General features: G+C 35.4%; 2 protein-coding genes across 4 annotated transcripts in view; both read left to right on the top strand.

The window, feature by feature from the left end:
• Positions 1 to 6,811, top strand: part of LOC128992315 (uncharacterized) — a 56,870-nt gene extending 50,059 nt beyond the window's left edge. For all 3 annotated transcript variants that reach the window (XM_054415820.1, XM_054415821.1, XM_054415819.1), the window contains 4 exons: positions 769 to 1,003; positions 2,182 to 2,333; positions 2,630 to 2,771; positions 3,442 to 6,811. In XM_054415820.1, the coding sequence (XP_054271795.1) occupies positions 769 to 1,003; positions 2,182 to 2,333; positions 2,630 to 2,771; positions 3,442 to 3,656 (744 nt within the window). In that variant the 3' untranslated portion in view covers positions 3,657 to 6,811. The remainder of the gene's footprint in view (positions 1 to 768; positions 1,004 to 2,181; positions 2,334 to 2,629; positions 2,772 to 3,441) is intronic.
• Positions 6,812 to 12,485: 5,674 nt separating this feature from the next.
• The window catches only part of LOC128992931 (polycomb protein Scm), a 34,027-nt gene continuing 32,003 nt past the window's right edge, over positions 12,486 to 14,509 (top strand). The window contains exon 1 of the mRNA XM_054416676.1: positions 12,486 to 12,634. The gene's annotated coding sequence lies outside the window, so the exon portion shown is untranslated. The remainder of the gene's footprint in view (positions 12,635 to 14,509) is intronic.

The raw sequence follows: 14,509 nt of genomic DNA, 5'->3' as shown, positions 1-14,509 counted from the left end.
CATTTATTTACTCTTTCCCTTCAGGTTTGGTAATATTACATGTGTAAGTTCTGAAAGCAATGTTAGTTGATTCCATTAGAATGTCCAACTTGGGTTGGGTGTGTGACAACGTCACATTATCATGCCTATTGCCATGGTAAAACCAGAAATAATAAAAGGGTAGGCCTAAACATAAACATTTCCTATATACTGCCCATTATAAATTAGTGTAACAGCTATTTTGGTTGGACGAGAAAGCGGTGATGCCAATTTTGTCTCAGTGCGGCCTTGTTTAGAGCAAGCTATGAAACTATGTATTATAATAACTATGTATATTATAATAACTAAAAATTTAACTCCTTTGAATGATTTCTAATGAGTGTCAAAAATGTAAAATGTAAACATAAAAACAATATCTGTCATAACCATTACTTGAAATTGAAATTACATATTAATCAAACCATATGTTGTCAATATAGAATTGGGGATATGACAACAATCAATCATGTGTAGATAATTTATGAAAACTTAAGATTTCCCTGTGCATTTGTTGATGTTCATCAGTCGTTTGTGCATACAGAGGGTGTTCTTATGCAACTAAATCACAAGTACCATATATATTATTCACTATTTACAGGCAAAAAAACTTATTTAAAATGGCTTCCCAGAATCCTCCATTTTTAAATTAATTTTTTTGTACTGTAGGATTTTTTTACAAAATTCTCTCATTGGCTTAAACTAAGCTACTTTAAGCATCAGCAGAGTTTTTACCCACCAACTTTCCTTCAGCTTCCCCTACCAACTGCCAAGCCGAGTCAGCTGAGCGTGCTAGAGGTTGACGACCCCAAGTTGTGCGTGCTGATTCACCTGATGACCCAGATGGAGCCTATAGAGCCAATCCTGGAGTCTCCTCTGACACGACCCTTGGCCAAGCAGAAGACAGCTGCCTGCGACCTCCTCACAGAGGTGGGCTCTGCCAAGACAGCCATGGAAGGGATGTTACTGTCAAATCTCGAGAGGAACGGTGAGTCAAGGTGTAGAAGAAGAGAGCCAAGTGCTGAATTAGCTTGTGTAGAATCCCTGACTTACTGAAGAAGACATCAGTTTTTTTGTTAGTTTTGATCACTGAGGTGTTGTTGATGCCATAAAGGATCCTGTAGCATACAATAAGTCGACCTATAAAAAGGTTGGCGAATTCCACAGAAATCATTAATCATTAACACAGAAAGATTAATTTTTATCACCACTTTCTATCGATGGCTTAATTCAACCATAGACAAAAAAAATTTAATTTTTTTTGTCTATGATTCAACAGAGGGTTCTTTTTTATTCTCAACCTTGAGACAACTTAAATAGGGAGGGAATGCTTAGTACTCTCAATAGTCAAAGGTAGATTGAAGTGAGATATGCCTATTGAAACTATTTTAGTGATTCATGCGAGCTTTTACTCCATGGCCATGGCCATTTATTAAAGCTCAGTGACAACGAACAAGGGTCCAATACCAAGTTATAGATCCTTTTTGTTTGGATTGAAACAAAAACTTTAGAATTCTCTTCTGCAAATACTAAAACAGCTCAGGTACTAATAAAACTCTATATGACTTTTTACAGAGTTTTACACCAGCATCCCACTGATTACTAGTACAACTTTATCACACTTTATACATTAACAGCTTAGCTACCCTTTACCCAGCTCTAGTGGTATGTTAAATTTATGAGATTATCTGATTCATTCTGAGTGGAGGAATGAGACTATGCGTTTTCTTAAATGTGTTGAATTAAAAGCAGATGGTCCCATGTGATATATTTAATTCAATTTCTAATAGGTATTTTCCATCGATCTCTATTATTTAATAGAGATCGATGGTATTTTCAAATTGCATTGCAGACACAATGATGTTACAAATAGTGTGCATTCCATATAATATTAAATCACTTTTTCAACACAAATTTTAAACTAACATTCAGGAAGTATAGTAGAAGCGAGATAACAAGACCCTGATAACAACTCACCCATGATAACAAGGGTCATTTTCAAATCCCATTGAAATTATTTTACCCCTAATCATGTGTTATTGCAATCTCGATAAGAAGTCAACCTTGATAACCAATCTTATTTTTAATCCCTGTGAGAGTATTGTTATCAAGGCTCTACTGTATTCTCTATTTCCACATGATTTTAATGACACATTTATTCTACAGCTGAGTTTCCCTTCATCGCTTACTATCTGATCAACAAGAACCAAACAGATCCGAGGGAGTTCTTCTACAACTGCCGAGCGACCTCTCTAAAGAAGTTTGACCCTCAGTGCACCAGGTACACCGCAGCCCACACCTTCGATCTCTTCAATGAGGTAAACATATAGCCTCTTGAGCATATACACACTTTGAGAAAACTAGATAGTAACAAGTGGATCCTACTCTCAGTTGCTTGTGCACAAGCGACATGTAGTATGCTTCTTATTTTTTTCATTACAATTGATAGTATCACTTACATGAGTATTTTTCTGCCTTTTGCCATAGATCCCTATAATAAGACTTGCAACACATCATAACAACAACAGCAACTAATTTGCCATTCTATTTGTCACTTCCTAATATCAAAATTGTAAAGACAATATTTTTAACTCCTTGTCCCTTTGTCTTGCAGGTAGCTACGATCGCAAGACCTCCGCTAGAGACAGGCACAAAGAGACCAAACAGTGAGGCCACAGGTTACATAATCTCAGTGTACAAAGTGTTTGAAGGAGATGACAGCGAGAAGTTTGAGAAGAATTGGCTATACTGGACTGGTCAGTATTAGCTTCAACCTTCAACCCTTACAGTAACAATAACACAGCACAACACACAACCATATACAATCATGTAAATTTTACCATTTCTTATTTAATCGTCACATGAACATAAATGTTAGCTTGGACAACTGGTGTGTGGCGCATAGCCCATATTTCATCTATACAACCAACCAACACTGAAAGAATATGTAACAATATTTTCTGCAACAGTATAACATATAAACAAACTTTCAGCAAGATAAGGAGTCTAAGCTGGTAGATATGATCAAATATCTTATCTCCTCAACCATATCTCACCTTTTCCTATCTCTATTTTCTTTAGCTTCTGACTATCCAGAATCTCTCATTTAGTGCAAACTTTTAAGGAATATTGAAAGTGCTTGCATCAAGCCTCTAGTACGTATGTTTGCAAAGCGTTTTATTATAACCAGGGTTTAGTTTAGTTTGAGTACAGTGAACCTCTGATTCTTGAACCTACACCCCAAAGAAAACTTTTGAAGTTAATGTGTTAATGTGTCTACACTTCCATTCATCTCCAGAAGTGGGAGGGTTCTAAAAATGTTCATTTCAAACCTTACCTTGCTTCTAAGACTGCTCTCCTGGTAAACAATCATAAATCTTTAACTTCTTTATAACTACTATACGCTTCCCATATTAATTGTTCCAGGTGCCCGTATGATCTACCGGTACCTCCCCAAGTCTGTGGGGCTTCGAAGGATAACTCTGCACAAGTCACAGTCCAATGGTGACAAGTTGTACATGCTGATGGTGGAATGTTCCAACTTCCTACAGGACCTGACTGCAGCAGCCGTGCTGATACCAGCCTTGCGAGCCCGGCTCTGCGGCTACACGGGTCTTTACAGAACCACCGCAGTCTTCTGATGTGATATCGAGCATTGTGTTCTTATTGTTAATGTTACTCGTATATTTTAAGGTATTTATAAGTACTGACTGTTTCAATTTGTGAGTTCCAATAGAAACCGTGGGGCGTCCAATACAAATTGTGAGGTGCAATACAAACTATGAGGTCCAAATAAGTTACAAATTATGTATTTCAACACAAATTACGAGTCCAACTTTGCACTGGGTGTTTGGGTGGTTTTCTATGCCACTGGTATTTTTAGGGTCTGGTATGGGAGCAAACTAAGCCCTGGTCCTGAAATTGTTACCATATAACGTCATTCTTTTGTTTTGTTAGATAGCACTATCAAATAAAAAGATGCCCAATGAATAATATGACATCTGTCCAGAATCAATATCATTTTGCTGCTCATAAGTCTTTAAATAACTTTTTTTTTATATGTTTTTTTTTACTTTTTGAAAATAAATCTGTTGACGTAAACCAAAAACAAATGCAATAGAAATAACACATTTTGTATTCTAAAGAAATTTAGAATGTCAATAAAACCTCATCAAACCTTTCCCATGCTGTCAACTAGCTGTGTCTTTACAAACACGTAGAGACTTATAGGTTACACTCATAAATTATTGTTATTGTTTCAATATCTATTTAGCATACTTTCTACATAAAACGGGAACAAACAGCTTTTCTTAAAGCAGAGAGTGAATTTATCCCTACAAAGCAAATGAACCACATGCAGAGCAAAATTGTGACTCCTCTTCCCACAAAATAGGATTGGATCACATTTTGAAACAGTTTATAAGATTAATTTTATTATAATGTGAGATCTGGTAGAACAGTTTTATATTTATTACTATGTAATAAATTATAAATCGAGGTATGTTACCATATATCTATAATTTGTTTTGTACATTTTTGTTTCATAAAGCTAAATGAAGTCACTTTAAATGATTCTGATAAAATATGTATAACACAATTTTTTCTGTAAGGGTTTAACATCAAAGTGATGCATTTATAGAAGAATAAGGGGTTGGTTAAACTAATTTTGCAATGTAATATTTGAATATTTACTGGAAAATATACAGCTAGACCACTGGGCAGTTCAACCACAATGAACTGTGAGAAACCTGGCATAGTGATGTTGTGGGTTTGTGTCTCAGTGTCCCTACTACTGTTGTACTACATATACCGGCCACTTACTCCTTGCTTTGCTTTTCGTATTAGAAAAGACTACTAACCTAAATGAACCGCATATATGTCTCTGGATCTCACATAAAGGCTCAATTTTTACCACTTTACCACTTTTATTTCCAATTTCGTTACCATTATCAGCCATTGTACTTGGTAAAATAGTTTCTTAAGTTAATTTTAATTAAATATTTTTTACTTGTTAATATTTAAAACAAAAAGGTAATGAGCTCAAGAGCATCTCAACATCACCAGTATTCAGATTAACTTTTTAGCCCTAAATTAAAATTTGTTGATTCGCTTTAACTCGGCCTTAGATTATTAGAGAGTGGGTTTTAAATTTGCAATAGCCCTAGCTTAATCTTGAATAGCTTACAAAAATTTTGGAAATTTCTAATAGTTTTTGAATATTTAAATATCCTAGATAGACAATACTAGATGAATAGGCAAATTGGAGTATGTTCAATACTTGCTTCATTCATTAATTAGTAGTTTAAAACTACATAATGGTAAATAGCTCTTGCTATGCACAACTTATCAAGGATTTTTATTATATATTTTAATAGGCAGGCATGTTTCTTTAAAACCTTTTTTCTCAGCTCGTTTGCATTGCAAAGAAAATCTAGGCACACTGTTAGAAAGATATTTTACTGTTGTAGATGTGTAAAATCCCTTTATAAATTAAAAAAAGGCTCAAAAACAACCACAAAAAATCAAATTGAAATTTAATAAAAAATTAACATATGGGCCATATGGGTTGCCATATGGTGACGAAATAACAATGAAATATAAACATTAAATCAAAACAAATTGAAGAAATTCCAATCACATGTTTTGTTTGGAGAAGACAGTACATTACATATTTTTGGTTGAGTTTTCAACCGTTGGACAGCCTCTAGTTTAAATTAATTCTAATTATTATTTCCAGTGATGTTTAGTTAAAAAATGTCATGGAATGTAAACAAAAATAATGTATCTGGTCCCCTTAAAAATAGATTCACTGTTATATCCTGTAAACTAAGTATTATCATACAAATATTCTTTTTTCATGTAGCTTTCATGTCTAGTGATGGCGGCTTATTTACCAGTAGTGAATTTTATTTTTCAAAATAAAGTAATATTTTTATTTCATTCCATAGCTACAAAACCATGCAAGTTTACAAACTATTTAAATATATTGTACTACGCAAATTTTAATTAAAATAGTGACCTGTAGATTGTAACAATATTACTCTTATATTTACCTTCATCATTTTATGACTCATAATTATTAGCCACTATTTTCATTTTACAATTAATCAGAACATGTGTTATGATGTTCCAGTGTACAGTACAAATAAAATGTTTACTGATCACATTGTAAAAATGTTTAGGTAAAACAGAAATTATATTTCTTCCAGTGACAAAATCTCCTTGAATAATGTTCAGTTATGTGTAATAATAGTCAGAATATGTTCCATAATGTTTGTTTATCCCATACAGACAGACACCCCCCCCCCCCCACATATTACAGATTTTTTTTCAGTAACATCCCCTTTTCAGCTGTCCTACTGAACAATTTTTTATGATTGAGGTGTCATTAAAAAGCTTAATTAAGATCTAACGAGGGACGAAAGAATGGCTGGTAACTAAAAAGGTAATTTCCTTTAGTGCTTTGCCCTCTTCGCCCTCTAGCATTTGATTATTCATTTTAGCGTTATAAGAAAATTACTACGCACTTGCATAAGAATGGATTTTTTATTATTAATCTGATCTGATTTGTTTTATTAATTGTATTGTAACTATCATACTCATTGACAATTGAATATAAGCTACATATCATTCTAGCTAAATACAATCATTACTATACTGTTTGTCAACCGACCACTGCATCTTACATCGCTACCATGAAATTGGCTTCCACAACTAACTGCTTAAGTGCATATTTTAGACTTTATAAGCATAAATGACATTTTATAGTGATTTTAATAAATATATTTACAGATTTTTTAGACTTTGTTATTTTTTTTTAGTTTGGGTTCACCAAAGTTCCTAAACCTATGATAATTTATCATACGTCCCATCTGAATCAAGGTTTCCAACTTTCTAATTCTCCCACATAGTGATCTGGTTTGGGAAATACTTCTTCAATCTTAGTTCTTCAACTAGCGCAATGAATTTGGGCCGTTCCCCAAGTAGTAGAAAAACAAGAAACAAATTGTTTTATATAAGTTTTAAACTTATTTTAAAACTGTTATCAATGTAAGTATAGTTGACAATGGTTTCATTTTAATACAGATCAAAAATTGTTTCCAACTATATTGCAACAACTTTAAAATTGACTTTACAGCAATTTAAAAATTGTTTTCACATAGGACCAACCATCCCATAGGGATATCCCACATAAAACACAAAATTAATAATAAAGATTTAGTATGAAAAGCATATGTATCAGTTAAGTATTTTGTTAAATAGTTCATAAAAAAATTTTGATAAAAAAACCAGAAAAAATATCTTCCACCACGGGTCTTGAACTTGAGATCATCAGTTAATTTTCTTTTAACCTTACCTCTGAGCTATCTGTAATTGTTGATATATCATGTTTTCAATCGGTTAGAGGAGCCACAGCTGCAATGGTGAATACTTGAAATATTTTTAGCGAATTTCCCTATAGGGAAGTAACTATTGGTAGGTCTAATGGTAAGACCTAGGGGAGCGAGCTGGTCTAGTGGTTAGAGCGCAGGACTCCGGTTCCAGGGTCCCGGGTTCAAATCCCGCCAAATCACCAATGGATTTTATCAAAGTGATAATGCCGTAACCCCTAGGTCTAGCCTAAAGTAATGTGAAAAACAATTCCGGGCTCGTGCCTAGCGTCCTAACACAAAAAAAATTGTAAGACCTAGGCCCGATTTACTTTTCATTTTGATGTCCCCATTAGAGGCCATAAAAACTATTTGTTCAAATTTTTATATATATATGTGTATATATATTATATACTAGCTGTACCCCGTTTAACTTCTTAATTTTCAAGATGAGCTTGTTCGCATGGCTCAATCACGTCCTGATTAAAGTTCATTTGCTACACTTACTCACCATTAGGTTGGAGCTCGTTCGCTACGCTAACTCGCCTCCAGGTTGAAGTTCGTTCGCTACGCTCACTCACCTTTTGGTTACAAAAGCTGTTGTCATAAATGTAAAAAAAATATAGTGCTGTAGAATTACTAGTAACTTGCAATTTTATATTAAACTAGCTGTTGTACCCGTGCTTTGCAACGGGAAGAGGACAAAAATAGAAACATTTTAATCTTTACATCTATTGCATATAGTTACACATCTGCCAACGCTTTTAGAAACAAAATTCAACTATTATAGCCTTAATAGAAACGTTTAAGTTATGACTTTTAAATCTCGTAAATAGTGGATACCACCATTTTGGTTTTGATTAATTTTAAATCTTGTGTAGGCTAATATGAGAAAAACTGACCAAATCTTCGAATAAAACTTTTACATACACAATTTACATCCATCTCCCTTAATTACATATCTTTTAATTTATTATTGACTTTTTAAATTTCAATTTTGAAGTTGCAAAAATACTAATTATTAAATTTAAATGAACATTTTTTTTTAATTCCACTCTTCTTTATATTGAACTAGCTGGCCCGACAGACGTCGTCCTGTCCTTATGTGGTTTTACGTCAAATGCTCGTTCATTTTCAAGATGAGCTCGTTCGCATCGCTCAATCACGTCCGGTGGACGTGTTTGCTACGCTTACTCACCTTTAGGTTGGTCGCGACATTATTTAGTCATTGGATCACGGAACGTCGCAACAATATGGGTTGTCCACGTCCACGGATATTAAAACAGAAACTGTGTGGATCAAAAGCATTAAAGAATTACGTAAATGGATGGGGTTGCCGGAATTTTATCCCCCCTGGAATTTTATCCCCTGGGCAAAGCTGACGTCACTATGACGTAGTAACCTGAGCGCTCAAAAGTTTGTTTGCGGGCGGAATTTTACCCCGCGGATTTGGAAGTCTAATGAAATAGACAGAGAGGGTGATTAATTATATTTGAAGATGTAAGGGCTGGATTTTTACCCCCGGAATATTACCCACCGGATTTTAACCCCCTACCCATGTAGCACAGATGGTTGGGCCAACGTTGGCCAACTGTGGGACAGTTGGTCGATGGTTGGTTGGAGCTTCCACAACCAACCAACCGTTGTCCAACTGTATATCTCGTAGTTGGGCCAACCAATATTTACAACTGTGGACCAACATCGGTTCATTGTTAATGAAATACATTAATATGCATTGTTGGGTATCATACATCAAGCCAACCGTTGTCCAACCGTTTTTCACTCCGTTGGACCAACAAAAGATACTTTTGTTGGACCAACGATGGTCCATAGTTGAGTTTACACGACTTTCATTCTCTGGGTCTAGCTTTCACAACATAATTATAATAAAATATCTGGTTTTACAATACCTTTATCAGTTCCAAAAGTTTTCAAAAGTTTTTGGAACTGATAAAGGTATTGTAAAACCAGATATTTTATATATTACAGTTCCGGGGCTACAACAATGAATTTTAATAATTATAATAATGCAAATATTTTTTAAATTAATATTCTTTAACTTATTTGCAACAATTTAAGGGGAAAGAGTAATTAATCATATAACAGTCAATTATAATAGCATTAATAATCTAACGGTAATTAATTAATCTATATTCAAATACCAGTATCCTCTCTAACTCCAGAAAAAAAAAAACTACTTATGATGCCTTAACAGATTAACAGAATCATATTATACTGTGTAGTATCAAAAATGTTTGAAGTATTGCGACCATTGCAACTGTCGGCTACTCTTTCACCACTTGAAAACTCTCTGTATCAACAATCACAGATAGCTCAGTGGTAAGGTAAGAGGCTCATAAGTCGAAGGACCCGGGTTCGAAACCCGTCTGGGCCAAAAAATTTTGTTCCAGCTTTTTTTCAAAATTTGTTTTTATGAACTATTTAATCAATTTACTCAACTAATAATTATGCTTTTCGTACTAAATCTTTATTATTTTGTGTGAAATAATTTTGGTTGGGCCATTGTTGGACAAAGGTTGGCTGGAAAACAGTTTAAAGAGGTGACATTTCTACCGTTGGCCAACTGTGTGGCTCCACAATTTACCAACGTTGGCCCAACCATCTATGCTACATGGGTAGCCAGATATATAAATTATTAAAAAAGATTGATTTTCCTATTTCTGTTTTTGTTTAATTGTAAACATTTGATTATTAAGTAGCCTATCTTTATTTATTTATTTTGTAATCTCAACTAAGTAAAAAGAATTTACCGTTTAATTTTGATGTTCGGGATTTGTGTTTGGGGCCAACTGTTGGTTAATAATTATGTATAATAAACTGAGTAGCTCATTCAAATGATAATTGGATGAACACTTCTTCGTAAAGAAACAATAAGGTATATTTTGTTATTGTTACAATACAAACGAAAAACATTGTTATACCACGGTTATATGATAAATCGTTCAAGAAATCTTCGAATCAATTACTATTCATTCAGGTGTTTGTTTATATGGTATATTAAACAACAGTTGGCTTCAAAAATCAAATCCTTATAACTTACTCAAATCTCAAATTTAAAATTAAAATGTTACAAATATTAATCATATTATGGTTGTTTTCGATATACACCGTGTCCCAAAAAAAAAACTGAACACTTTTAAATTGTTATATAATACGTCCAGGCATATCTAGTCTACTTTGAAGGTGATCATATGATAACTGAGCTCATGAAGTTTTGTTCAATATCAATTGTAACTATCAGCTGATTCATTGTTGTCGCTTGAAACTTGAAATTTAAAAAACATTGCCCTGTCATTAAGCAGGCACCATCATGAACGCACGAGAGAAAGCAATGCGTTGAGTGGTACATTCAAAGTAAGTCAGATATTGCAGTGCATAGAACATTTAGAAGACGCTATCGACGTCCTCCATCACGGAACAGCATTCGAGCCTGGTATGACAAATTTATGTTACCTGGAAGCTTGCAACATTTAAAAGGTAAAGGCAGGCCGAAAATCCAAAATAAATTGATTGAAAACGTGCAACAATTATTTCTTCACGACCCTCGAAAGTCTATTCGCTGTGCAGCATGTGAGTTAAATTTCAAATGTCAAAATTATAAGTTTATAAGACAGAAGTTTCCGATGTCCGAGAATTGAGGCAAAGAATAAATGCAGCAAAATTACTGACGAAATGCGCCATAGAGTGTGGGCTGAATTGGACAGCCGTATTGACTATCTTTCTGCCAACAATGGCAACCATGTTTAAAATCACTAACACATATGATATATCAAACAAAACTTAGGAATATTTGTGTCAGTTAAAATGTAATTATAGGTTATCGTGTGATTGTTAATAAACTTGTTATATAAGTAAACTAGCTGTAACCTGCGGACTTTGCCCCGTTTAACTTCTTAATTTTCAAGATGATCTCGTTCGCATGGCTCAATCACGTCCTGGTTGAAGCTCGTTCGCTACGCTCACTCACCTTTAGGTTGGAGCTCGTTCGCTACGCTCACTCACCTTTAGGTTGGAGCTCGTTCGCTGCGCTCACTTGCCTTCAGGTTAGCTCGTTCACTACGCTCACTTGCCTTCAGGTTAGCTCGTTCGCTACGCTAACTCGCCTCCAGGTTGAAGGCCGTTCGCTACGCTCACTCACCTTTTGTTTGCAAATTAGCTGTTGTCATAAATGTAAAAGAAATAATAGTGCTGCGCCCTGTTGGTAATCCTTGTAACTTAAATGCTATTGAACATCATAGAACAGAACCAACTTGTTTAATTGAAACAGCTGTTAAGATTCATTAATTCCATTTCTCATAAGGTTAACATGGGAAACTCCAGAGCCACTGGGGCGGAGCCGATTGGACGGATCACGAAATTGATGGTGTATAAACCTATACCATGAAATTCTACACGTATGTACCAAGTTTCGTGGCAATCGGTTCAGCGGTGTCTGAGTTTATCACTGCCAAACAAATATATATATATATATATATATATATATATATATATATATATATATACAAACATCCTCTTTTATACTTATAGATAAAATTGTTCATTTTTTTTGGGACACGGTGTATTTACTATGTATTTTTCTAGTATTCGTGATGGATACCAAACACTACTGTAGCACGGCCGCCTTTATTAACTCCAGGCCGCGGCCTTCGAAGTGGCAACGTCGCAAGTGGTGTTGTAACAGCTGTTTTGTTTGGAAGCAGCTAATGGTATTATTTGTGTATTTACGAAAGATTGGTTACTGGACTATGACAATTAATATTGACTCCGCTTAAAATGTACAGATATAGAATTTTAATTCGTATTGTTTCGGTTTTCAATTCTGTATGTTTTATTTCAATATTTTAATAAATTTAATTTATAAATTTAGCGACCGTAGGTGTTAAAGGCGGCCGTGCCATAGTTGTAGACTGTGTGGTTCCACTAAAGGTGGCCGTGGTGGTTCCCGGTCCGGTTCGGTGCCTAGTCCGGTCCATCCGTGGTGTTTGGTGTTTTGTGTTGTGATGTTGAGTGAGTGGAGTGGAGGGAGAGATGAGGTTGAGTCGGTTGAATTGAGTGAGACTGTGAGTGTGAGAGTGAGAGAGTGCTTCTATGGCGGACGCGGTGTTGTCATGTCAATTCCTTCATTGATTTCTCTCGTGATAAAACAATATTCTGATGATCATTGTTAGGATTGTTTTTTTGCCAAGTGATTGATTCTACATGTTTATAGACTGACTTTCTTGTGACTGGTATGAATAGTATTATTAGATTATTATTATTATTTTATTTCTTAGGCTTCAATGTTTAGCGTTTGTTGCTTGTAGACCTAGGGCTTGCAGAGTACAAACAATATGCCGTCTCAGCATTTTCTTGGAATGCCGGAAATATTAGTCATACTGTCATTAAGTTACTTATTGATCTAAAATACTTTACATGTAGGGCCTATCAGTTTGACAGTACCTTATTGGCAACAACTAACTTACCTAGAACTTAATGTAGCCTATTTAAATATTTGAACCAACTTAGCCTAAGTTAGCCTATTTCACTCTAGAAGGATAGGAATTTGCCCAACTGCTTCTAAAAATTACTGGGTATTATTTTAGTATAAGTAGCCTAGGTGCCTCCAAACGAATTTTTAATTTTTATATCTTTATAGTTTTTTACCTCCTAGATCCAGGCAACTTAGCCTACTTTATAGCCTAGGCACATTTAACGTGGTTTATCATCAGAAAGTTAGGTGGGGAAAGGGTAATTTAATGTGTAATGGGTAATTTAACGGGAAATAATGGGGGTAATTATTCTGTACAGGTGCCTCCAAACGATTTTTTAATTTTGATATCTTACTTTATAGTTTTTTACCTCCTGAATCCAAATATACCATTAATTTTCACCGCTGATGAATATTTCTCAAGATATCGCCGTAAAAACATACTTAACATTACAATAAACAAAGTAGGATGGATGACATTTACAAGTGGAATGTACTAGGCCTATGGGTTAAGTAAACCAACCAGCTGATTGTTTTCAATCATAGTCAAGCAAATGGAAGTGACAACTTTAATTAGCTAACTCTGATTCTGCAATATGAAAATCACCTGATTAAGTTAATTGGTGTGAACCTGGCAATAACTCAAGCCATAAGTAGTGCGCGCGCCCGAAAAAATCTATTGCTGGCCGATCTATTATTGAGCCGCGTAACATGAAACTGATAATGTCATCAGATAGAGGAGACTTTAACGGACACGACAGTATCAATATCATGTACCTGGGGGATAAGAAAGGGGGGGTAAAGTCAGCCAGAAGTAGTGCGCGTGCCCGAAAAAATCTATTGCTGGCCGAATTGCGGCAAAATACGGCCGCGTAACATAATACCGATGATGTCACCAGATAGAGGACACTTTAACGGTCACGACAGTATCAATATCATGTACCTGGGGGATAAGGAAGGGGGGTAAAGTCAGCAATAAGTAGAGGGCGCGCCCGAAAAATCTACTGCTGGCCGATTTGTGGCAAAATACGGCCGCGTAACATAATACCGATGATGTCACCAGATAGAGGACACTTTAACGGACACGACAGTATCAATATCATGTACCTGGCGGATAAGAAAGAGGGGGTAAAATCAACAATAAGTAGTGCGCGCGCACTCAAAAATCTATTGCTGGCCGAATTGCGGCAAAATACGGCCGCGTAACATAATACCGATGATGTCACCAGATAGAGGACACTTTAAAGGACACGTCAGTATGAATATCATGTACCTGGGGGATAAGAAAGGGGGGGTAAAGTTAGCAATAAGTAGTGGGCTTGCCCGATAAAATCTATTGCCGGCCGTTTTGCGGCAAAATACGACCGCGTAACATGAAACCGATAATGTCACCAGATAGAGGACACTTTAACGGACACTACAGTATAAATATCATGTACCTGGGGGATAAGAAAGGGGGGGTAAAGTCAGCCATAAGTAGTGCACGCGCCCTCAAAAAATCTATTGCTGGACATTTTACGAAAGTATACGGCCGCGTATCATAATACCGATTATGTCACCAGATAGAGGACACTTTAACGGACACGACAGTATCAATATCATGTACCTGGGGGATATGAAAGGGGGGGTAAAGTCA

Source organism: Macrosteles quadrilineatus, unplaced genomic scaffold (assembly GCF_028750875.1).
Source record: "Macrosteles quadrilineatus isolate MER2022 unplaced genomic scaffold, UCM_ALF_1.0 Scaffold_4__1_contigs__length_99947679, whole genome shotgun sequence".
Classification (NCBI taxonomy): domain Eukaryota; kingdom Metazoa; phylum Arthropoda; class Insecta; order Hemiptera; family Cicadellidae; genus Macrosteles; species Macrosteles quadrilineatus.
Note: the sequence above shows the minus strand (reverse complement) of the source record. Positions and strands in the feature narration are given on the sequence as shown.